This window comes from Muscardinus avellanarius, assembly GCF_963383645.1.
Source record: "Muscardinus avellanarius genome assembly, chromosome: 14".
NCBI classification, from domain to species: Eukaryota; Metazoa; Chordata; class Mammalia; order Rodentia; family Gliridae; genus Muscardinus; species Muscardinus avellanarius.
Window position 1 is genome coordinate 65,549,613 of NC_137800.1, and position 25,891 is coordinate 65,575,503.

Genomic DNA, 25,891 nt, shown 5'->3' on the forward strand with positions numbered 1-25,891 from the left:
ATTAAAGTTATCTGGAATATATCTTTGCACCTATAATGTGATCTATTCAGTCTGTAGACCAAGGCACCTTTTCTGAAGAGAGGATACTTATACAAAAGAAAACAAAATTCTCTCTTAAATTAAAAAAAGACAAGGCTAGGGATCTAGTTTTTGCCTATCATGCAAGAGGCCTTGGTTCAGATCCCCAGCACTGTAAAAACCAATGACAAACAAGAAAAGCTCAACTAGGTCCAAGATCATTTCAGAGCTCACTCTCAGTCAGAAACAAAAACAATGGACAACAACTCAGCTTGTACAATGTACCATTTTCTTTTTTGTTTAAAAAAAGGGGTGGGGCTAGAGGTGGGATTTATATACTGATGTCAGAATTCTCATGTTTCACAATTTTGTTTCCAAAATTCCTTGAATCCATTTGGAAAGTTTCCTGAAGGTGCGCATTATAGTAAACAATAGCAAAATACCAAAAACAATTCTATTGCTAAAAAAGCAGCTACTCTTGCTCATGCCTTTAGAATACGTTATAGAAAAACAATTTTAAAAAGATGCTAATTTGTGCCATCAACTGGGATTTGAGACATTCCAAATTAAAAAAAAAATAGATTGAGTCAGGACATCTATAATCAAATTAGAGGCAAATACTGAGTTTGGGGGCAAAAATCAGAAAATGTCAAAAAGTAGAGATAACAGCATTATATTTAGTTTTTTTTTTTTTTTTTTTGGGGGGGTGGTACTGGGGATGGAACCCAGGGGCCTTCTACCTCCGGGCTACACTCCCAGACCTATTTTATATTTTATTTGGAAACAGGGTCTCTTAAAGACAGTTGAGGCTGGCTTCGAACCTGTGCGATCCTCCTGTCTCAGCCACACCCGGCTTATATTTAGTATTCTAAAGGCATGTTGCAGGCAGTTCAACAATGATTCTGGTAAGACCAAATGCTCACATACATACACACGCACACACATAGATTTTAATGGTTTAAAAAAAAACCAAATTTGTTACTTTAGAAAAATGAATGCAGTGCATTTTCAGCAATATTATCGCCACAGACTCTGATTGCTCAGTCCACACATAAGTAGTAGTTGCCTTCTATGGTGATATGGCTTCTCTGCACTAATTCCCATCAGGCCGAAAACATTAGGGCAGGGTAAGTACAGACTGAATTGTTGCACAAAGGACATTTACTCATCAGATCCCACTGGTCTCTTCTGCGCCCGCTTCCTGGGCACCCTTCTTGGCGAAGCTTTATCTGAAAGAAAAGAGAATGTTTTAAACTTGTCTGATTATCGTAAGTCTATTGGATGCAAAGAACATTTAAAAAAAAAGTATTTTCCTTCAACTTTACCACTAAGTTCAAAATACACACACAACTCATGCAAGGACGTGTAATGACAAATGCCTCCTAACTGGCTACAGGTTTCTAAAATAGCCTTTAAAATGATCTTTCAAGGGGAACTACAGTTAAAATGAAACTTGTTTTGGAACTAGTGAGAAAAACATCTGATCTTGATTGTTCTACTACTGTAAAATACCATGCAAAATCTTGAGTACTACAACTTAACATGTTTATACATGCGTAAGTAAATACTTTTAAAAATAGTTTTTTTGTTTTTTGTTTTTGGGTGGTACTAGGGGTGGAGAGTCTTTCTACCTCCAGGCTATACTTCCAGACCCATTTTCTATTTTATTTGGAAACAGGGTCTCACTAAGTTGCCGAGAGCCTCAGTAAGTAGCTGAGGCTGGCTTTGAACCTGCGCAATCTTCCTGTCTCAGCCTCCGAAGCGCGGAGATTACAAGCATGTGCCACTACGCCTGGCTAAAAAATAGTTTTAAAAGTGTTACATCTGCAGCTCAAAAATATTTATGTAAGTTTCTAATCGAGGATTTACTTTTTGTGTGTGTGTGTGTGGTACTGGGAATGGAACCAGGGGCATTCTACCTCCAAGCTACACCCCCAGCCCTATTTTTTATTCTCTATTTTCAAACAGGGTCTCACTGAGTTGCAAAGAGCCTCACTAAGTAGCTGAGGCTGCCCTCGAACTGTGAACCTCCTGTCTCAGCCTCCCAAATGCTGGGATTATAAGTGTGCGCCACCACGCCCAGCTGGAAGATTTACTATTTATAAATGCAATCATGCAGTTTGCTTCTTTTTTGGTAATAAGCAACCAGATACACAAAATTAATACTTAAATGCTCAAACCATTCTTTTGCACATAACATCATCTTTTTATATCTCTTTATCTTCTACATTAAATTCTTAATATGGTTTATTAAATAGAAAATAAACTTGTGGTTTTTCCACTTTTATTCATTAAGAGAAAACATCTAGGCATTTCTTTAAAAAAGGATAGGCAAGCGGGGCATGGTGGCGTACGCTTGTAATCCCCACGCTTGGGAGGTGGAGACAGGAGGATCGCACTGGTTCGAAGCCAGCCTTGCTGGCTTAAGAGACCCTGTTTCCAAATTATAAAATAGGTCTGGGAGTGTAGCACGGTGGGTAGAAGGGCTTCCAGGAACCCCAGTACCACCACCAAAAAGAAAAAAAAGGCTAGGCATATCTTCTCCCTGACCATTACTATCTTCTTTTCTTACTTTTATTTGCAGTACTAGGGATCGAACCAAGGGGTATGCTACTTTTGAGCTGTATCCTCAACCCTTTTTAAATTTTATGTTTTGTGGTACTGGGGATGAAACTCAAGGGCATTCTACCTCCAAACTACACCCGTAGCCCTATATTTTATTCTTTATTTTTGAAACATCACCTCACTAAGTTGTAGAGAGCCTCACTAAGTAGCTGAGACTGGCCACAAACTTGCGATCCTCCTGTCTCAGTCTTCCAAGTGCTGGGATTACAAGCGTGTGCCACCACAGCTTCAAATTTTATTGTGAGATAGGATCTCACAATTTCCCAAGCTGACCTCAGACAGAGATCCTCCTGCCTCAGCTCCCGAAGCATAGCTGGAATTACAGGTGCCCATCACCATGCTTGGCACTTTTTCTTATTTTCTAGAAGTAAGTTTTCTAACTGATCCCTGACTTAACAAGAAATTTGGAGCCAGGTGTGGTGGCATACAACTGGTACTTGGGAGGCTAACACAGGAAGATGACAGGTTCAAGGACAGCCACAGTAAGTAGTGAGAATCTTGTCAACCTTGCAGGACAGTTTCAAAATACAAATTTAAAAAAATAGTGCTGGGGTGAAGCTTCAAAGTAGAATGTCCTTGGGTTCAATCCCCAGTACAAAGAAAAAGAAAAGCTGAGCCAGAGATGAAGTTCAGTAGGAGAGTATTTGCCAAGATAAGTGAGGCCCTGGGTTCGATACCAGCAAAACACACACACACACACACACACACACACACACACACACACACGGAGGAGAGACACACATAGCTAGAAAGTTACATTTCATAATGCTTCATTCTTAATTTAATTTCTGGTTAAGGTTTCCCTAAATATACATTTAAAACAATATCATTAAGCAAAACCCCATACTATTCTATGAAAATCTGGTAACCTGTCACTACATAGTTAACCTAGTGTGGTGGCACATATCTGTAATCCCAGTACTTGGGAGGCTGAGACAGGAAGATTACAGGTTCGAGACCAGCTTCAGTAACTTAACAAGACTCTCAGCAACCCAGAGAAAACTGTTTCAAAAAACAAAGAATAAGCCTGGTGTATGCCTGAAATTCTAGTACTTGAGGAGGCTGAGAAAGGAGGAGTGCAGGTTCCAGGACAGTCTCAGGATCTGAGTGAGGGCCTCACCAATTTAGTAAGACCCCACTTCAAAATAAAAAATAAAAAGGCATTATTAGTGGTACACGCTTGTAATCCCAGCATTTGGGAGGCTGAGACTGGAGTATCCCGGTTCGCGGACAGCCTTCAGCTACTCAGTGAGGCTTTCTGCAACTGACCCTGTTTCAAAATAAAGAATAAAAATAGGGCACGTGGTGTAGCTTGGAGGTCAAATGCCCCCTAGGTTCCATCCCCAAACCCCCCCACACACACAAAAAACGGCATAATTATGTATTATGGCACATTTATATAAAATACTATCTAGTTATTAAAACAAGGCAAATATATATGTAACTTGCATAAAAATATCTAACGCATTAAAACTGAACTTGAAGAACTGCATGGCCAGCAAATCCTTTGTGCTAAACATTCATATAGGAACACATATGTAGAAATACTTGTAAAAAATAAACATCAATTATTTATAGAAAATGTGATTAATGGCACTAGGAATTAATGGCCTTTTCACTTTTGTATAGCTTTTTACAATGAGTCTGTACTGCTTTCATAATACTCTTAAGTCCTTCAATAAACAAAAAATTTTTACATTTCTTTTTATAAACTGTTATTTTAACAAGCTGCCATTGTAATAAAATGGAAATGTACCTGTTACATAAACTATCATGTAGTATTTTAGGTTTATTCTTTCGAATAGCAATGAGTAGCTTTCCTAATGAATATTGTATTAGAAAACTGTCCCATTACTCATTAAACTTGTAAAATATTCATATGCTATGCAACCCCCCCAAAGCCCAAAGCTCTTGCAAACACCATCAAAAAATAATCTCCTCACCTCTTCTACTCTGCACTGAAGCAACAGGAGGAAAAAAAGAGATAGGAAACAGATTAGGATTGTAGAGAATTAACAACACATTTGAGAATAAATTGCAGGTCTGGAAGTATTTCTAATAGAAAGCATGAAAATACTACAAAAATATAAATCTTTAAAGTCTTCATTAATCATTTCACTAAAGATTATACAAATAATGAAGAGAAGAAATAATAAATAAGACTGACAGCCTGGCGTGGTGGCACATGCTTGTAATCCCCACGCTTGGGAGGCTGAAACAGGAGGATCACACAGGTTTGAAGCCAGCCTCAGCTATGAGTGAGGCTTTCTACAACTTAGTGAGACTCTGTTTCCAAACGAAATATAAAATATGTCTGGGAGTATAGCCCGAATGTAGAAAGCCCCTGGGTTCTACCCCCAGTACCACCAATAAATGAATGGATGAATGAATGAATGAATGCTGACAGCCAAGCCTGGTGGTGCACACTTGTAATCCCAGTACTTAGGAGGAGGCTGAGACAGGAGGATCATTCAAGTTGGAAGCCAGCCTCAGCTACTTAGTGAGGCTCAGTAACTTAGTGAGACCCTGTTTCCAAATAAAATACCACACACACTAATAATAGTAATAATAATAATAATAATAATAATAATAGTACAGACCACACATTTTTGCTAATTCTGAAATATTTAATTTCCACTTAAAGAGAAAAACACCCTAACGAGTTTGGAAGACTACTTACTGATCTGATTCAAAGTTTCCTGGGGAATCCAACTCATGTCAACATCGTTCTGACTTGACGTACCCATTTCTACTTTCTGTATGGGTCTCTTGCGCTAAGAGAAATAAAGACATTTTTTAAAGGTGTTCCATTATATAGTTCATCCAAATTTTAAAACACAATCAAGAAACTCAAATTTGAATGTCTTAGTAAATAAACTGCTCTTTTCTAGTGTTAAATGTATTTTTAAAAAAGCCAGATGTGTTGCTGAGCGTGGTGGCGCACGCTTGTAATCCCAGTACTTGGGAGGCTGAAACAGGAGGATCACATAGGTTCAAAGCCAGCCTCAGCTACTTAGTGAGACTATCAGCAACTTAATGAAACCCTGTTTCCAAATAAAATATAAAAAATAGGACTGTGGGTGTAGCCTGGAGGTAGAAAGCCCCTGGGTTCCATCCCCAGTACCACAAAATAAATAAATAAATAAACAAATAAACAAATAAATAAATAAAGCAAGCCAGCCAGCCAGCCAGTTAAAAAAAAAAAAAAAAAGAGCCAGGTGTGTCAACCATGCATGCTGGCACACGCTTGTAAACCCAGCATTCGAGAGGCTGAGACCAGAGGATCGTGGTTCGTGGACAGTCTCAGCTACTTAGTGAGGCCTGTAACTCAGTGAGACCCGGTTTCAAAATAAAGAATAAAAAATAGGGCAGGGAGTGTAGCTCGGAGGTCAAATGGCCCTGGGTTCCATCCCCAGACCCGCAAAAAAAAAAAAAGTAAAAAAATAAAAAAGCCAGGTGTGGCTGAGATAGGAGGATCACACAGGTTTGAAACCAGCCTCAGCTAATTAAGCTCTCAGCAACTTAGTGAGACTGTTTCCAAATAAAGTATAAAATAGGTCTGGGAGTATAGCCTAGAAGTAAAAAAATCTAGGCTATACTCCCAGACCTATTTCTAGTTTTTTAAAAACCTAGTTTAATTTCTGGTTAAGGTTTCCCTAAATATACATTTAAAACAATATCATTAAGCAAAACCCCATACTATTCTATGAAAATCTGGTAACCTGTCACTACACAGTTAAACTAGTGTGGTGGCACATATCTGTAATCCCAGTACTTGGGAGGCTGAGACAGGAAGATTAAGGTTCTAAGAAGATTAAGGTTCAGGAAGATTTAAACTAGTCTTCTAGTTTAAAAAACTAGAAGACCTAACTTCTAGTTTTTACTACAAGTAAAAAAACGGTTCCACCGTCAGACAGACAGACAGACACACACACACACACACACACACACACACACACACACACACACACACACACACACCTGGGCATGGTGGCACAAGTTTATAATCCCAGCATTTGGGAGGCTGAGACAGAAGGTTCACGGACAGCCTCAGCTATTTAGGCCCTCTGCAACACAGTGAAACCCTGTTTCAAAATAAAGGAAAATAATAGGGCTGGAGGTGTAGCTTGGAGGTAGAAAGCTCCTGGGTTCCCGCAAAAAAAAAAAAAAAAAAAAAAAAAAAAGGTTTTCTCTACTCCCAGACCTATTTTATATTTTATTTGGAAACAGGGTCTCATTAAGTTGCTGAGAGCCTCACTAAGTAGCTGAGGCTGGCTTTGAACCTGTGCGATCCTCCTGTCTCAGCTTCCCAAGTGCAGGGATTACAAGCATGCGCCACCAAGCCCGGCCTAAAAGAAAAGTATTCTTAAACCAGGCATGGTGGTGCACGCTTGTAATCCCAGTACTTGAGAGTCTAAGACAATGATTGCAGACCAAGTGAGGCTCTTGGGAACTTAGTGAGACCCTGTTTCAAAAAATAATGAAAACTAGAAATGCCAGGCATGGTGATACATGATTGTAATCCCAGCATTTGGGAGACTGAGACAGGAGGTTGGTGGTCTGCAGACAGCCTCAGCTACTTAGTGAGGCCCTTTGCAACTCAGTGAGACCCTGTTTCAAAATACATAAAAAATAGGACTGGGGGTGTAGCTCAGAGGTAGAATCCCCCAGGGTTCTATCCTCAATACCTGGGGAAAAAAATTCTTCACAATTATTTTCAGGCTTTTTCGTTTTTGGGGTACTGGGAATTGAACGCAAGGGCATTTTACCTCTAACCTAGACTTCCAGCCTTATTTTGTGTGTGTGTATGTGTTTGAGTACGTGGTACTGGGGATTGAAGCCAGAGGCATTCTACCTTTGAGCTACACCCCAAGCCCTTCTTATTTTTTTTTTGGTGGTAGTGGGGGTGAAACCAAGGCCTTTCTACCTCCCGGTTATACTCCCAGACCTAGTGTGTGTGTGTGTGTGTGTGTGTGTGTGTGTGTGTGTGTGTGTGTGTGTGTGTGTGTGTGTGTGTGCGCGCGCATGTGCGCGCGCGCATATACATATATATATATTTTTTTTTTTAATTTGGAAACAGGGTCTCACTAAGTTGCTGAGAGCCTCACTAAGCAGCTGAGGCTGGCTTTGAACCTGTGCGATCCTCCTGTGTCAGTCTCCCAAGTGCTGGATTACAAGCATGCGCCACCACACCCGGCCAAGCCATTTTAATTTTTTTTCTATGAAACAGTCTAGGTAAGTTGTTCAGAGTTTCGCTAAATTGCTGAGGCTGATCTCAAACCTGTGATTCTCCTATGTCTCCCAAGTACTAGAATTACAGGGCTGCACCATCACACCTGGCCCAATTTATCTTTCTGTTTTTGAAACAGGGTCTCACTACATTGCCGAGGCTGGCATCAAACCCGAGATCTCTTCAGTCTCAACATCCCAAGTACTGAGATTACAGGCATGTGCCATCACATTCAGCTTGTTTTCAGGCTTTAAAGACTCCATTATCAGGAGCCGGGCATGGTGGTGCATGCTTGTAATCCCAGCATTTGGGAGGCTGAGACAGGAGGATCAGGTTTGCAGGCAGCCTCAGCTACTTAGCGAGGCCCTTGCAACTCAGTGAGAGCCTGTTTCAAAATTAATGAATAAAAAATAGGGCTGATGATGTAGCTCAGAGGTAAAATACCCCTGGGTTCCACCCCCAATACCACAAATAAAATAAAACTTCATGTTATTAGACCATTGATGGACGAAATGATACAATGGTTCTTTTTTCCTTTATACTTAGGAATTAAATAACAATAAAAAAATAAATTTCTTTCCTTTTTTTTTACGGTACTGAGGATGGGACCCAGGGCATTCTACCTCTGAGATACATTCCCCAGCCCTACTTTTTATTCTTTTTTTTGAAAGAGGGTCTCACTGAGTTGCAAGGGCCTCACTAAGTAGCTGAGGCTGTCCACAAACCTCAATCCTCATGTCTCAGCCTCCCAAATGCTGGAATTACAAACATGCATTACCATGCCCAGCTCTGAGCATACTTTAGAGTTGCAATAACAGTAAGAATAAAAGTAACTCTGGAGGGTGTATATAAGACACAAATTGAGTCAGGTGTAGTGGAGAACACTTGTAATCCCTGCATTTGATGAGAGACTGAGAAGAGATGATCCTGGTTCAAGGACAGCCTCAGCTACTACTCAATGAGGCCCTTTGAAATTCAGGGAGACCCTGTTTCAAAATAAAGAATAAAAAACAGGGCTGGGGGTGTAGCTCAGAGGTAGAATGCCCCTGGGTTCCACCCTACTAAAAAAAAAAAAAAAAAAAAAAAGACACTAATTGCAGGCATGTATGAAAGTCTGAACAAATTCAAATCACACAAAACAAGGTCATATTTTTGGATTTCATTTTCAAAAGTACAATAAAGCTGTAAATCTATAAACCTATAGTGAGAGTAATAAACCATAAAGAACTAGGTGTGCTTAACTCAGTATCACAACTTCAGAAATACGGTATTAAGAACTGTTTAACTCTAATTACCTTTCTAGATTCTAGGAGCTGATGAAGGCCAATGACAACCAGAAGTCCAAGACCAGCAAGGAACATATACATAAAAATTCTGCCATAAAGGAGAAAATAAAAACTAGCTTTAATTCTTTAGAAATACCATAATTAATTATAACTATAATTCTAACATATGACATAACTTGTGGGGAAAAGGAATAAGATTATTTTTAACTCAGATCCAGACAATCCATTTTATAAATTTTCTTTGATATTAAAATCAGTTTCTCAACAAAAACATAATTTGATCTATAATGAATAAAATTTTGATAATTTATGCTTTATTCAAAGCTCAGTTTATATAATTACATTAGGTTTTATCTGTATTAAATTTTAGATTTTGCACAACTAAGTTTAAAAATTACTTTAGTAGTTGGGAGTGGTGGCACACACTTGTAATCCTGATCCTTTGAAGGCTGAGAAAAGATGACCACAGGTTCACAGCCAGACCCAGCAACTTAGTGAGACCCTGTTTCAAAAAAAATAAAATTAAATAAAATAGGGCTGGGCGTATAGTTCAGAGGTAGAATGCCACTTGGTTCAACCCCCAGCACCAAAATAAATAAATAAATAAATAAATAAATAAATAAATAAATAAGTTAATAAACATTACTTTAGGTGAATTATATATAACTCCACAATAAGAAATTATGATTACCATCATTCACGGAAAAATAATTTTTTAAAATAAAACACTATAATTTATACAAAATTAGTAACTTTAGAGGTATGACTTAGCTTAATCATTAGCTTCAGCTTGAGAGCATAGAACAGTTAAGAATTCAGAAGGCTAGAAAGCAACTTTCTAAAAACAACCTTACTTTTTTTGTAGTACTAAGGAGTAAACCCAGGGCATGTTACCTGGACTACACACCCAGCCCCACTTTTTTTTTTTTTTTTTGGGGGGGGGGTGTCTGGGGATGGAACCCAGGGGCATTCAACCTCAGAGCTGCACCCCCTGCCCTAATTTTTATTCTTTATTTTGAAACAGGGTCTCACTAAGTTGCGGAGGGCCTCACTAAGTAGCTGAGGCTGTTCGTGAACCGTGATCCTACAGTCTCAGCCTCCCGAATGCTGGGATTACAAGCATGTGCCACCACGCCCGACATCCTACTTTTTGATTTTGAAATAAGGTCCCACGAAATTTCACAGGGCCTCACTAAGTTGCTAAGGCTGGCCACGAATCAACTACTATCTTTTAAAAAAATTTTTAGTTTCAACCATCTTTCTTCTTGGTATAAGAATAACCTAACCTAAAGTACGAACGTATATGTTAAGGATTTCACCAAATCTGTATAGTCCATTCCATTTTAATCACTTAAAAAATACTTTCAGCTGGGCGAGTCGGCGCATGCTTGTAATCCCCGTGCTTGGGAGGATGAGACAGGAGGATCGTGCAGGTTCAAAGCCAGCCTCAGCTACTTAGTGAGGCTCTCAGCAACTTAGTGAGACCCTGTTTCCAAATAAAATATAAAATGGGTCTGAGAGTATAGCCCGGAGGTAGAAAGCCTCTGGGTTCCATGCCCAGTACTACCAAAAATAAATAAATAAATAAAATAAAACAAAATAGGTCTGGGAGTATAGCCTGGAGGTAGAAAGCCTCTGGGTTCCACTCCCAGTACCAAAATAAATAAATAAATAAATAAATAAATAAATAAATAAATAACCAAAAAACAAAATTTTGAAATCAAAGCACGCCTTCCAGTTGTACCTTATGAGATATCTACACACTGCAACTTTCACTTACGTTTCTCCATCTAACCCATCCTCTCTTTCAATAATTGTAACTGTTTGATTGAAGACAGCATCTTGGAATACATTGCCCTGTTTAAAAAAAAAATTATAAAAATCTGAAATGAATTTAAAGGAAAAAAGTTTAAAAGATTTCTTAAAACTACCTTAACAGATTAATAAAGCTTTCTTATCACTAAGTAAGATTCAACAAAATTATATATAATTGCATTATTCATTACCAGGGACTCAACTCTTTGATGTTCATTTCTATTATAAAATTAAAACATCTCCAATTTTGCCAAAGTTGTCCTCCACTTCCCTTGGAAAGTGGTGAGAAGGCAGTATAAAGAAACAGAAAAGCAGAGTAAAAAATGAGACAAAACTTGCAGAAAGAAACAAAGTTGTCGGGCATGGTGGCTACATGCTTGTAATCCCAGCATTCAGGAGGCAGACAGGAGGATAGTGGTTTGAGGACAGCCTCAGCTACTACTTAGTGAACCCCTTTGTAACTCAGAGAGACCCTGTTTCAGAATAAAGAACAAAAATGGGGCTGGAGTGTTGCTCAGAGGTAGAATTCTCCTAGGTTTGATCCCCAGTACTACCCAAAAAAAAATGGTTTCAGGCTAGTTCTTAGCAATCTGCTGCTACAGCTACTGTTATACATTTCTATGCTTTCTTCCTTGTTTTGCAAGATTACAAACAGCAGAGGCTAGAGTGCTAATATCACCAATAAAAGTATATTTTTTTATTTTTTTGGTGGTACTAGGTTTCCTGGAAGCCTTCTACCTCCCGGCTACATTCCTAGACCTATTTTATACTTTTTTATTTTTGGAAACAGGGTCTCTTAAGCCAGCATGGCTGGCTTCGAACCTGCGCGATCCTCCTGTCTCCACCTTCCAAGCGCAGGGATTCCAAGCATGCGCCACCATGCCCGGCTAAAAGTGTATTAAAAAAAAAAAACAAAAACTAGTTATAAGCTGGGCGTGGTGGCGCATGCTTGGAATCCCAGCATTCGGGAGGCTGAGACAGGAGGATCGCGGTTCACAGACAGCCTTAGCTACTTAGTGAGGCCCTCTACAACTCAGTGAGACCCGGTTTCAAAATAAAGAATAAAAAATAGAGCAGGGGGTGTAGCTTGGAGGTCAAATGGCCCTGGGTTCCACTCCCAGACCCGCAAAAAAAAAAAAAAAAAAAAAAAAGTTAGAGCCGGGCATGGTGGCACATGCCTATAATGCCAGTACTTGGGAGATGGAGGCAAGAGGGTCACAAGTTTCAGGCCAGCCTAAGCAACTTAGCAAGGTCCCTCAACAAGACCCTGTTTCAAAATAAAAAATAAAAGCTAGGCATGGTGGCACACCCTTGTAATCCCAATAGTTAGAAAGCTGAGACAGAAGGATCACAAGCTTGAGGACAGCCTCAGCAACTTAATGAGACCATATTTGAAAATAAAAAATAAAATCGGATTGGGGGTGAGGTAGAATGCATCTGGGTTCAATCTCCAGTACAACAAAAAGTAAATAAGTTATAGCTGTGCTGAAGTTATAGCTTGGAAGTAGGATCGCTCTGGGTTCAACCTCTAGTACCCCCCCCCAAAAAAAAAAAGGCTGGGGTATAGCTCAGAGGTAGAATCCTGAGGTTCAATACCCAGCACTGCATGTGCACAGAAGAAGCTATTTATATTTTATCTATGAATGTAGAAAATAATGGAAAAAGTGTTACGGAAAACAGTAAGATAGGCAAAAGGCAAAGAAAGTTGGTACGAAACAAATCAGCATGTAAGCATGTAACAGACCCACTATGGGACTCACTGCTTCCTAAGACCCAGCCCACAGCACTCCACACTCATACAGCTGCACCTAATTACACAAAGCTGAAGCTTAGAAGTTTCAGTGCCTCTTGTGACCATCTCCCCACTGGATTACACACTTGAAGACAATTGTGCAATTTATCTTTGCATTCCTGATTTCTATCAGTTTCAACCAAAAAATAGGCACTTGAATAAATATTAATAAACAATGTCATCTGTTCCCACCCATCTGCAACCTTAGAAAAAAAGTTTTAAAGGGCCTTACATTCAAATCTTTGTAGTTCAGATTGATGACCAAACCAAAGGGTCGTCCACCCATGGGCTCTGCGGGAATGAAGGAATACTCAAACGTAGCCTGTCTCTGGGGTGGGACTACAGTGTTCAGAGGAAGAGCTGTGAAGTTCTGAATATAAAACTGGTAGTCCTGAGGATAACGAAATGAGGCATCTAGGGATTCCACAATAAAATCTTCTGTCCCCTTGTTTGTGAAGCCTACCAGGAACTTCACTATGTTATTTGCTGGAAAATCTGAGAAACAGAACAAAGACAAGAAATTAGAACAATTCGCAGAGTATAAAATGAAACAGACATTACTAAATAGAATTTAGCAAACTTTCCTACTGTATGTGGACTTGGTTTTCAGAATCCTTTTCAAAAGAGTACTCCAATCACATACCAGCAACTGACTGAGCTGGAGTATGAGCTGAAACTCTCGTCTGCACGCCAACTCACGGGCGAACTGCGCATCTCAACTTCAGACCAGACTGCAACCCAATTACGTGGTCTAAGAAAGGAGTTGTGCACTTTTGGCAGTAAGATTATCATGCAAGGGATTACACAACTCAGTATGTTGATCTATGCGAATAAATGTAGAGGAAAATAATAAAAAGCCTAAGAAGTTCATCGGAAAATGAGTACTAGAACATAAAAAATTATTCTGGCAGTCCTCATCCAATTAAACAACTATTCAAAGTGCAAATCCGAAGGTAAGTCAGCTACAAAAATAAATGAAAAAAAAAATCACCTAATCAAATTATACTTTGTGTAGAGTATGTTGGGAAAGTTGGAATACATGAAAATAAAATAGGAAATTCAGACCTAGAAAATTAGTAATTTTCAATATTAAGTCTTCAATAATTTTACTGTAGTCTACTGAGCTGAGTTCCTTCCAGTACAGCACAGGATATGGGGTCAGACAAATCTGGGTTTGAACAGTCACCACAACCTATGAACTGAGTAACCCCAGAGAAGTTCCTTAACCTCTCTAAACCTCAGTTCAACAATAACTATAGGCCACAAGGTTTGTTAGGATTAATAATACATGTAAAATATTGAAAACAGTATCTACTGCAGAAACTCTCAATAAATATTAGCTGTTACAGAGATAGGTTGAATATCCCTAACAGTAAGATAGGAAATGCTCCAAAATCTTAAACTTTTTGAGCAGTGACATGATGAGGCAAGTGGAAAGTTCCACAATTGATCTCAACCAATGGGTTGAAAATACTGTCTAAAATCACCTTCCATCTATGTGGATAAGGCATATGTGAAATATAAATAAATTTCACCTTTTAACTTGAGTCCCATTCCCAAGGTATCTCATTTTGCGTATGGAAATATTTCAAAACTCAAAAACATCGAAAATTTAAAACACTTCTAGTCACAAGCCTTTCAAATATGGAATATTCAACCTATATTTTCTTTTAATGAAACCTACACTTTAATTGAAGCCTAACCGGAAAGCTTTAATATTTCACTATTTTTTTTTCTTTGCAGGTCTGGGGATGGAACCCAGGGGCATTCGACCTCCAAGCTACACCCCCTGCCCTATTTTTTATTCTTTATTTTGAAACTGGGTCTCATTAAGTTGCAGAGGGCCTCACTAAATAGCTGAGGCTGTCCGCGAACCACGATCCTCAGGTCTCAGCCTCCCGAATGCTGGAATTAGAAGCGTGGGCCACCACGCCCAGCTATTATTTCACTAATATTTATTTATTTATTTATTTATTTATTTATTTATTTATTTATTTATTTATATTTTTTTTTGGTGGTACCGGGGGCAGAACCCAGGAGCTTTCTACCTCTGGGCTATACTCCCAGTCTTACTTTATATTTTTTATTTGGAAACAGGGTCTCACTAAGTTTCTGAGAGCCTCACTAAGTAGCTGAGGCTGGCTTTGAACCTGCGCAATCTTCCTGTCTCAGCCTCCCAAGTGCGGGGATTACAAGTGTACGCCACCACGCCCGGCTTTTTCACTAATATTTAAACACAAAAAATATAAGACTTATTTGCTGGGGCAGTTTAAAAAAGTTTAAAATAGCCAGGTGTGGTGGCCCACGCTTGGGAGGCAGAGACAGGAAGATCACGCAGGTTCAAAGCCAGCCTTGCTGGCTTAAGACACCCTATTTCCAAATTAAAAAAATATATATAAAATAGGTCTGGGAGTGTAGCCTGGAGTTAGAAGGGTTCCATCCCCAGTACCACCAAAAAAAAAAAAAAAAGTAAAAGTTAAAATAGTATCTTAGTTGGGCGTGGTGGCACATGCTTGTAATTCCAGTACTTAGCAGGCTGAGACAGGAGGATCTGGGTTCACAGACAGCCTCAGCTACTTAGCGAGGCCTTCCACAACTTAGTGAGACCCTGATTCAAAATAAAAGATAAAAAAAATTGGGCTGGGGGTGTAGCTCAGAGGTAGATGCCCCTGGGTTCAATCCCTAGCACCACAAAAAACCAGTTCTGAAAAATTGTTGTTTGAAAAGAACATTCATTTCTAGATAAAAGGGATAGGATTTATTTTCCCCTTACTTAAATTCCAGCAATCCTACAGTACAGACACTTGTATGTGTGTGTGTGTAAAATTTTTTCAAAATACTTGTTTGCGAAATATTTGTTATGTTGAAGAGGAATATGAATAAATATCTTAATATCAGCAGGGTGTGGTGACTCATGCCTGTAATCCCAGTAATCAGGAGGCTAAGAAAGGAAGGTTGAAGGTTCAAGGACCACCTCAGCAACCTAGTAAGACTCTACTTCAAAAGAAAAATATAATAAGGCTGGAGCGGGAAATAACTCAGAGGTAGAATGCCCCTAGGTTCAATCCCTAGTACCAAAAATTAAATTAAAAAAATACCAATAGTTTTTCCCAAAAAGCAAGTTTGACACTTATAAACTCCTATATACACATTAAAACTAACAATTCTGTATTACCTTCTCCTTTTACAAACAAGATAGTTGTATCTGCACTTGGTGATGCTTCTGGTTCACCAGATGCATCTTCTTCCTCTTTATCTTCTGCCTAAGAAGAGCATTAAAAATTACTATGAGAGGAAAAATAATCATCATTTAAATATAGAGACTTCTACAAATTTCGGACAAAATATTGCTTCTTCACTGTCTTGGTATGAGTGGTATGAAGTTCACTGTATCGCATCAGTTCTAGAACACATCAGTTCCCTGAGGATATGGTTGATCTGATCTGGTCCTCGGTGAAGCCTGAAATTCTGTATTTCTAACAAAAACATCCAGGAAATGCCGTCACTGCTAGAATTCTGACATTTTGAACTGTGAGATTTTGGAGTCAGGATTAGTAAACTTCCTTTTTTAAAGACCTAACAGCAAATAGGGCTTATTGGGCCCTATGATTCCTCTTGTGAATACAAAACTTTGAGGCTGCAGCATCAAAGCAGTCACAGAAAATAGATGATGGAGCTGGGTGTGGTGGCACAAGCCTGTAATTCCAGCATCTGGGAAGGTGAGGCAGGAGGATTCTAAGTTCAAGGGTGGCCTCAGCAACAGTGAGACTCAGCAACCTAGGGAAACTCTGTTTCAAAACAAAACAAAACAAAAAAAATGGGCCGGACGTGGTGGCGCACGCTTCTAATCCCCATGCTTGGGAGGCTGAGACAGGAGGATCACACAAGTTCGAAGCCAGCTTCAGCTACTTAGTGAGGCTTTCAACAACTTAGTGAGACCCTGTTTCCAAATAAAATATAAAAAAGGTCTGGGAGTATAGCCTGGAGGCAGAAAGCCTCTGGGTTCCACCCCAAGTACCACCAAAAGAAAAAAAAAAAAAAAAAAAAAAGCAAAACAAAACAAAACAAAAAAAAGGAATTGGGGTGCAGCTCGGAAACAAAATATGCCCCTGGGTTCTATCTCCTGATAAAGAAAGGAAGAAAGAAAGGAAAGAAGGAAGGGAGGGAAAGAGGGTAAAGAAAAGAAAAGAAATCAAATGCTGGGCTTGGCAGCGCACATCTGTAATCTCAGTACTTGGGAGGCTGAGTAAGGAGTATCACTGGTTCAAAGCCAGCCTCAGCAACTTAAGTGATGCTCTAAGAAAATTAGAGACCCTGTTTGTAAATAAAAATTAAAATAGGCTAAGGGTATAATTCAGATGTAGAAAGGCCCCCTGGGTTCAATTCCAAGCACCACAAAAAAATAAGTAAAATAAAATTAAATAAAGTGTGAACAAACTTTTTACTTAAAATGTTAAATCTCAGAGCTGGGAGTGGTGGCGCACGCTTATAATCCCAGCATTCAGGAGGCTGAGACCGGAGGATCGTGATTCATGGACAACCTCAGCTACTTAGTGAGGCCCTCTGGAACTTAGTGAGACGCGGTTTCAAAATGAAGAATAAAAAATAGGACAGGAGGTGTACTTCGGAGGTCGAAAGCCCCTGGGTTCCATCCCCAGACCCACAAAAGAAAAAGAAAAAAAAAGTTAAACCTCAGGACATCATTTCTTCAGACACTAATGGGGATTTGAAGTAATCATCTATTTGAAATATCCTGGTACTTAATAAACTGAGATACTTACGGGTATCATTATTTACCAACATTTGACCTTTCATATATGTAAAACACTCTTTTTTTCCCATAGGTAAGACTTCTCAAAGACAAAGACTGCACCCTACTTTTAAAACTCTCCAGAGCTGGGCGTGGTGGTGCACGCTTGTAATCCCAGCATTTGGGAGGCTGAGACAGGAGGATTGTGCAGGTTCGAAGTCAGCCTCAGTCAGCCACTTAGTGAGTCCCTTTCCAATTCAGTGAGACCCTGTTTCCAAATAAAAAATAAAAATAGGGCTGGAGGTGTAGCTCAGAGGTAGAACCCCTGGATTCAATATCCAGCACTACACACACACACAAACATAAATTTTAAAAAATAAAATTCTCCAGACCCAGCTCATACTCTTAAGAGAAGGCATTCATTTTACCTCCAAGCCACACTTAATAGGGTTTGTATTATAAGTACCCTTAATGATACCATTCATTTACTTAGAGTCAGTTGTTTTTTCTTCTTTTTTTGTGGTACTCAGGATTAAATTCCAGCATTCTACCTCTAAGCTATACTCCCAGCCCTATTTTTACGTTTTATTTTGAAACAGGGTCTCACTAAATTTCACAGCTGAGACTGGCTGTGAACCTGCAATCCTCCTGTCTCAGCCTCCCAAGTACTGAGATTACAAGCATATATCACCATACCCAGCTTTTATCTTTCTGGTGTGTGGTACTAGGAATTTTTGTGTGTGGAACAAAGGGGCATTTGGCCTCTGAGTTACATCCCCATTCCTTTCTAATTTTGTTTTGAAACAGGCTCTTGTTAGGTTGCTAAAAGTCTCACTTCATTGCTGAGGCTAACTTTTAAACCTTTCAGTCTTCCTGTCTCAGTCTCCAAGTACAAGGATTACAGGAGTACATCACCATGTCCAGCTCTGGTTAAGGTTTTTTTGTTTTGTTTTGTTTTGTTTTGTTTTCTGGTGGTACTGGGGGTGAAACCCAGGGGCTTTTCTACCTCCGGGCTATACTCCCAGACCTATTTTATATTTTATTTGGAAACAGGGTCTCACTAAGTTGCTGAGAGCCTCACTCAGTAGCTGAGGCTGGCTTCCAACCTGTGTGATCTTCCTGTCTCCGCCTCCCAAGCACGGGGATTACAAGTGTACGGCACCATGCCCGGCTGGTTAAGGTTTTATTTTGGAAAAAAAGACCAAGTACAAAGAGCTGATCACTGTGAGGTGTCCCTGTAGTGTCAACTATAATGGAGGCTGAGGTGGCAGCTTGAATGAAGTTCTAGACCAGCTTAGGCAAAATTGCAAGATGCTATCTCAAAAGAAAAAGACACTCAAGTTGGAAAGAGAACAGAGACAGAGAGGGTAGAACTATAAGCTGTAGGAATACAGTGGAAAAGGTATACGTGAGAAAGAATTAAGAGAAATCACAACTAAGCATTGATTAATGAGTTGCAGAATAAACAGAAATAGAAGATATAAGAAGGCAACATTCAAATCACTGGAGCCAGCCGGGCGTGGTGGCGCACGCTTGTAATCCCCGCGCTTGGGAGGCAGAGACAGGAGGATCGCGCAGGTTCGAAGCCAGCGGCGCGCGTTGGCTTAGGAGACCCTGTTTCCAAATATAAAAAAAAAATGTAAAAATAGGTCTGGGAGTGTAGCCCGGAGGTAGAAGGGCTTCCAGGAACCCCAGTACCACCAAAAAACAAACAAACAAACAAACAAACAAACAAAAAAAAAACAAATCACTGGAGCCCTACCAAATGGGAAGTTATCTGCAAAGGTGGGATGGATGATAAGTGCTTTTTTTTGGACATATAAAACTTGATGTACAGCTGGGCATGGTGGTGCATGCTTATAATCCCAGTACTTGGGAGGCTGAGGCAGGAAGATGACAGGTTCTCAGCCAGCCTCAGCTGCTGAGGACCTTAGCAACTTAATGAGATCCTGTCTCAAAATAAAGAATAAAAAAAATGGCTGGGGGTGTAGCTTGGAGGTAGAATGCCCCTGGGTTCAATCTCTGGCACTGAAAAAAAGACAACCTAATGTACTCAATGGAGCACCCAAACAGTGCTATCCTGTGAAAAGCTGGAAATGTAAATATGCACCTCAATAAAGGAGGTGGCTATAAATGAGATCTGAGTCATCAATATTGATCAATATTGGTGGCAGTGGTTAAAACCATAACCATAGGCTTCATCAACATTAAGAGAGTGAAGCTGGGCATTTGCAGACAGCCTCAGCTACTTAGTGAGGCCCTTTGCAACTCAGTGAGACCCTGTTTCAAATTAAAGAATAAAAAAATAGGGCTGGGGTGGCCGGGCACAGTGACGCACGCTTGTAATCCCCACGCTTGGGAGATGGAGACAGGAGGATCGCGCAGGTTCGAAGCCAGCTGTGCTGGCTTAAGAGACCCCGTTTCCAAATAAAATATAAAAAAATAGGTCTGAGAGTATAGCCCAGAGGTAAAAGGCCCCTGGGTTTCATCCCAGTACCACCAAAAAAAAAAAAAAAAAAAAAAAAAAAATAGGGCTAGGGTGTAGCTTGGAGTGAGCAGAAGAGAAGGTAGTAACAGAACCAGCAGCAGCATTGGGCAGGGAACACTAAGAGAGGAGTGCCATTGAAGACAACATGAAAGGTCCAAAGTGTCATCAGCAATGCTAAGAGCTCAAACACTAGAACTATAAAAAATGGGGCAGGAATTTAGCACTCAGATTGTTGGTGACCTTGGCAAGTTGTTTCGCTATATATATATATATTTTGCAGAAAAGAAGAACTGTACTGGTTACTCTTTAAAGAAGAAACTAGAGCTGGGCATGGTGGTGCATGCCTATAATCCTAGTACTTTGGAGGCTGAGATAGGGGGACCAGCCTCAGAAACTTAGAGCCGCTACAAATTAGTGACACCCTGTTTCAAAATAAAATAGGGCCTGGGGTGTAGCTCAGGGGTAGAAGACCCCTGAGTTCAACTCCCAGTGCCACATACACAAGAAAAAAGAAAAAAATTTAAAAAAGAATAAACTGGGAGACAGGTATGGTGGTACATGCATCCAATCCCAGCTACGTGGGAGGCTGAGGCAGGAGGATCATTTGGTTTGAGGCCTGCCTGGCCAACTTAGTCTTAGTGAGATCCTGTCTTAAAATAAAAGTTTTTTTTAAAAGGGTAGGAGATATAGGCAGTATAGTATTTGCCTAATATAAACGAGGCCCTGGTTTTGATCCCAGTTTAAAACACACACACACATACACTTTCTCTCTCTCTCTCTCTCTCTCTCTCTCTCTCTCTCTCTCTCTCTCTCTCTCTCTCACTAAGTTGCAGAGGGCCTCTCAATAAGTATCTGAGGCTAGCATTGAACCATGATCCAGCTGTACTTTTACAACAGTCAAACATACCCTAAAAGTCTAAGTGTAAAAACAAAAGCTATCAGAAAATGTTTCCTAAGCTGGACATTATAGGTTCAAGTTTAACATGAAAAGAGAAAAACCTGTGTAGGATAGATTACAGTAGTTCCAAAGAGGAAATGAAATTAGCTAGAATGCTGCAATGATCCTGATTCCAGCTGAAACTCTTACTGTCAAACAGTAACTATATCACAAAAATTTCAGAGCTGGATGACATCTAAGAGATTTTCTCTACCTCTGTGCTCTTCTCAGGACCTTGTTCCTAACACCCAGCACAGTGCTGGCACTCAATGTATGAGACTCAATGACAGCTGAGTGTATGAGAGAAAGCAAGAAAGAGGAAACAGAGACCTAGACAGAAGCCAGAAAGCTAAGTGCAGTGCCAGTGCCACCACACTGTTACCCTCCTAAACCCATCTGTGTGACTTTAAACTCTTCCTTCAGTGTACCATCTTTTTCTCTGCTCTAAAAAATGTTTATACTCCATACTCAAATAACTAGCCCCAATTATTCCAAGTTCAATAAACTTTAATAAACCTCTAAAAGAATATCAAACTTGTCTATAAAAAGAACACTAACCAAATCTGTGGGTTCATCTTCTTCTACCTCAGCTTCATCATCTTCATCTTCAATTATTGAATCTTCCACTGTTTCTTCATCTTCTGTCAGATCCTGAGCTGCTGCTAATGAGCCTAACAATAAAATACAAAATAAGCAGTTAAACTTTACCCAGAATACTAATGTTTCCCTTTTTTTTGCAGTACTGGGGATGGAACCCAGGGGCATTTGACCTCTGAGCTACACCCTCTGCCCTATTTTCTTTTCTTTATTTTGAAACAGGGTCTCACTGAGTTGCAGATGGCCTCACTAAGTAGCTGAGGTTGGCCGTGAACCGTGATCCTCCCGTCTCAGCCTCCCAAATGCTGGGATTACAAGTGTGTGCCACCACGCCCGGCTCTGTTTCTTAATATCAGGTATATATAAGAAAACATCCCACTATAGTAGTTCAATCTTCAGGTCACTTGAATGATGCTAAATTAGAATGCATTTCAGAATATTTGTATTATTTTATCAGTAGTCTTTTAATTTTTTTTTTTGTGGGTCTGGGGATGGAACCCAGGGGCATTTGACCTTCAAGCTATACCCCCTGTCCTATTTCCTATTTTTTATTCTTTTTTTTTGGGGGGGGGTGGTACTGAGGGTGGAACCCAGGGACTTTCTACCTCCAGGCTATATTCCCAGACCTATTTTTATATTTTATTTGGAAATAGGGTCTCACTAAGTTGCTGAGAGCCTCACTAAGTAGCTGGGCTGGCTTCAAACCTGTGATCCTCCTGTCTCAGCCTCCCAAGCATAGGGATTACAAGCGTGCACCACCACGCCCAGCTTATTCTTTATTTTGAAACAGGGTCTCACTAAGTTGTGGAGGGCCTCCACAAAGTAGCTGGGGTTGTCTGCAAACTGCAATCCTCCTGTCTCAGCCTCCGGAATGCTGGGATTAAGCGTGCGCCACCACACCTGGCTTATCAGCAGTCTTAACAGCGGCATGTTGATATTAATTGGAAATATTGCTCAATTTTAAGAATCACCCAACTTTGGAAAAATGAACTGCAGAAATTAAAGATGCCTTGAACCCCAAAGAAAGAAGTCTAGAATGTTGGTTAAATAAATTAAAAAGTAAGTTTGTTGCAAAAGTAGAAATTCCTTAAATTTCATCCCTATCATTAACCATATGAAAATAAAACATAAGGACAACAAAACCCCTTAGGTATAAAAGCTAGTAACATTTTCAGTAAGTAGACAATAAATGTTGTTAGAACTGACTACAGTTAAAACTCTTAGAATTTGATAACATGCGCCGGGCATGGTGGCGCACGCTTGTAATCCCCGCGCTTGGGAGGTGGAGACAGGAGGATCACGCTGGTTCGGAGCTAGCCTTGCTGGCTTAAGAGACCCTGTTTCCAAATAAAAAAATATTTTAAAAAATAGGTCTGGGAGTGTAGCCCGGAGGTAGAAGGGCTTCCAGGAACCCCAGTACCACCAAAAAATAAAAAATAAATAAAAAAATTAAAAAAATAAAGAATGTGATAACATGTAATTCCAAGGGGCAAATATCTATATCCTATCCATGGCAAAAACTAACCCGCAGGAAAGGCATTTTGCTTAGTACAACAGGTTTATAATTTCAAGACTGAGAGCAAAGAAAAAATTCAATTATTTTTGCCAAATATATTTTAAGACATTTTGTGTGTATATGTGCATATGTCTGAGAATTGAACCCAAGGACATTCTCTCTCTGAGCTACATGCCAGCCTTATTTTATTTATATTTTTATTTTGGAACAGCATCTCACTAAGTTGCTGAGTGTCTTAAGTTGCTGAGGTTGGCCCTAAACCTGCAATTCTCCTGTCTCAGCTTCCCAAGCATATGACCTTACCCAGAGAAAATACATCTTAACACCACGAAGTAAAAATAGAAACGTTAATGCCCAAAAATGATAAATTATAATTTTACAGGTAACACTATTCTAAATAAGTCACATTAAATCTATTTCAGCCAAGACCCTTAAAAGCATTTTAAAAAAGCAACTCTTCCACCGCTTCTAAGAAAGAGTGATGATGTGGCAATCCAGTGGTGGGAAGGGCAGCACATGCGATGTCCAGGAAAAAGTGTATAATGAGCCATGCATGTCAAGTCTTCCTCACCTTGGGCTCTTACTCGCCAGGACTAAAATAATACATTCATGACTTAAGAGATCATTTAAAAAAAAAGTTTAAAAGATCATTGGGATAGTAATTTAAAGTTACACTAGAACTATATAGAAACCAGTCACTTCACTTTCTTTGGCCAAATAACTCCTGGACACCAGTCCTCATGATTAGGCAACAGACTGCTAAAACTAATTCAACGGAATGAAATTCTAGTGATCACTTAGGCTAATTCTTTCGCCTTACAAATTAGAAAACCAAAGTTCATAATAAATACCATGTCAAGAAGCCAAGGTTGCACATTTTTCTGTTCTGCCATCTGAGTTATTTTCAACCCAGGTTAACTGTTGGAATGAATAAACCTGTATTTTTTAAGAAAAGGTAAAGTTCAAAATCGACTGTTCCCCCCCCCCCAGCACAAAACTATGCTTCCAACCAACAAAAGATGGTCACAAGATAAGGAGAGAGTGGGCAGAACGACGAGAGACCTTCCACCGGGATCCTTCAGTCCACCTGGAAGTAGAGAATGACAACTGGGGGGAGGATGGGGAGTTTTTTGGGAACCGGGCCTCCCGATCACACAGGCATCGGGGTGCTGACAAGGAGAGACGACGGCAAAACGATGTTCTAGTAATTTAAGTGCAGAAAGCGAGTTTCAGGGAATGAGAATGAATTAAGGCGGACGCCCGGCGTGGCCGCTAGGGACACGTCAGCCCAGGGAGCGCGGGGCGGGGGGCGAGCCCGGGGGCCAGGCCGGCGGCGGCGGCTCCGGCCCGGCTCTCGGCCCGGCCCGCGGGCGCCGCGGCACCACGACCCGAGGGCGGGCGCGGGGAGAGGCCGGCGGGCGCCGCGGCCCCCAGTCCCGCCGCCTCCAGCTTCAAACTTGCCGTCGCCGGCGCGCCCTCGCCAGCCCAGCCCGGCGCCCTCGCCTCTCGCCTCACCTCCCGGGCCGCCCCGGAGCAGATCGGCGTCGGGGAACACGAGCAAGAGCAGCAGAAGCAGGCGGGGGAGGAGTCTCATGGCGCGGCCGGTCCAGTGCCCTGTCCCCGTCCGCGAATGCTCTCGGCCGCTCCGGCGATAATGGCGTTACCCTACATCCGGGCCACGGAAGGGGCGGGGCGGGGCGGGGCGGGGCGGGGCGCGTACCACGCACCGGCCTTTGCCACGCCCCCTCCCTGGCCGCCCGGCGCCGCCGACGTGGCCGCGCGCCTCCGAGAGGCTGGGAGCGCGGGCCCCCTGCGCGGTCACGTGGCCGCTGGCTGGGCGGGGAGGGAGAACGCGGCCCTGGAGCTCTCGCGAGAGTTGTAGTAGTCGTGGGAGTCGTGCATCACGGCTTCCAGCGGGTTCTCTATTCTCTGGTCCGTTCCCTCCAATTAACGTTGTTGGTGGTTACTTTATTTGAATGACCATCCGCTCCGAGCGATACACCCTTTGCATAATTTTAAGTAACTGTGACATCAAGAACAGGAGCATGAGCAGTATGTGACGTTAGGAGCAAAAAGACGAGGGAGGGTAGCATTGTTCAAAAATAAAAAATAAGAGAGTGGAAAGTCTGTCCCCTATCTACCCACTCCCTTTCCTGCAGTTAGGTAAAGATAAAGTTTCCTTATATGACATTCCAAAGTTACGCTTGTAATCCCAGTACTTGGGAGACTGAGACAGGAGGATCGTAGGTTCGCGGCCAGCCTCATAACTAGTGAGGCCCTACACAACTTAGACCCTGTTTTAGAATAAAGAAAAAATCCGGCTGGGAGTGTAGCTCGGAGGTAGAATGCCCCTGGGTTCATTCCCCAGTACTAAAAAAAACAAAAATCACCTAGAAAAGTACCTGGCAAGCAAGGCCTGGTGGCGCATCCTTGTAATCCCAGCATTTGAGAGGCTGAGACAGGAGGATCGCGGTTCGCGGACAGCCTCAGGTACTACTTAGTGAAGTTTTTTGCAACTCAGTGAGACCCTGTTTCAAAATAAAGAATGGAAAATAGGGCTGGGGGTGTAGCTCGGAGGTAGAATGCTCCTGGGTTCTATCCCTGGTACTGCAAAAAAAAAAAAAAAAAAAAAAAGAAAAAGAAAAGAAAAGAAAACCTGGCATATACTAACTAAGCAAGTGGTAACCATATAATAAATATAGCAATGGCTGTACACTTTTCTTTAGTTTTCTTCTCATATATTTTATTTAGGTTTGTTGCAGTAATTGGGTATTTCATGCAGTTAATCTGAACACTGGTTAATGTTAGCCAGGACCAGCATGAAATGCCATACTGAG

At 40.9% G+C, this 25,891-nt stretch overlaps 1 protein-coding gene across 4 annotated transcripts; it reads right to left on the reverse strand.

The window, feature by feature from the left end:
- Positions 1-1,179: 1,179 nt before the first annotated feature.
- On the reverse strand, positions 1,180-24,648 carry SSR1 (signal sequence receptor subunit 1; the record flags this gene model as incomplete). 4 transcript variants are annotated; one of them, XM_080710012.1, is made up of 8 exons in its annotated part: positions 1,180-1,247; positions 5,324-5,417; positions 9,169-9,247; positions 10,940-11,016; positions 12,999-13,261; positions 15,942-16,029; positions 21,500-21,612; positions 24,570-24,648. In XM_080710012.1, the coding sequence occupies 8 exons, from the start codon at positions 24,646-24,648 to the stop codon at positions 1,180-1,182; spliced, it is 861 nt and encodes a 286-aa protein (XP_080566138.1). The 4 variants fall into 4 exon arrangements, with proteins under 4 accessions (XP_080566138.1, XP_080566137.1, XP_080566140.1 ...); XM_080710011.1 differs by having other exon boundaries at positions 1,180-1,277; XM_080710014.1 differs by having other exon boundaries at positions 12,999-13,057; positions 15,942-16,025; positions 21,496-21,612.
- Positions 24,649-25,891: the final 1,243 nt, after the last annotated feature.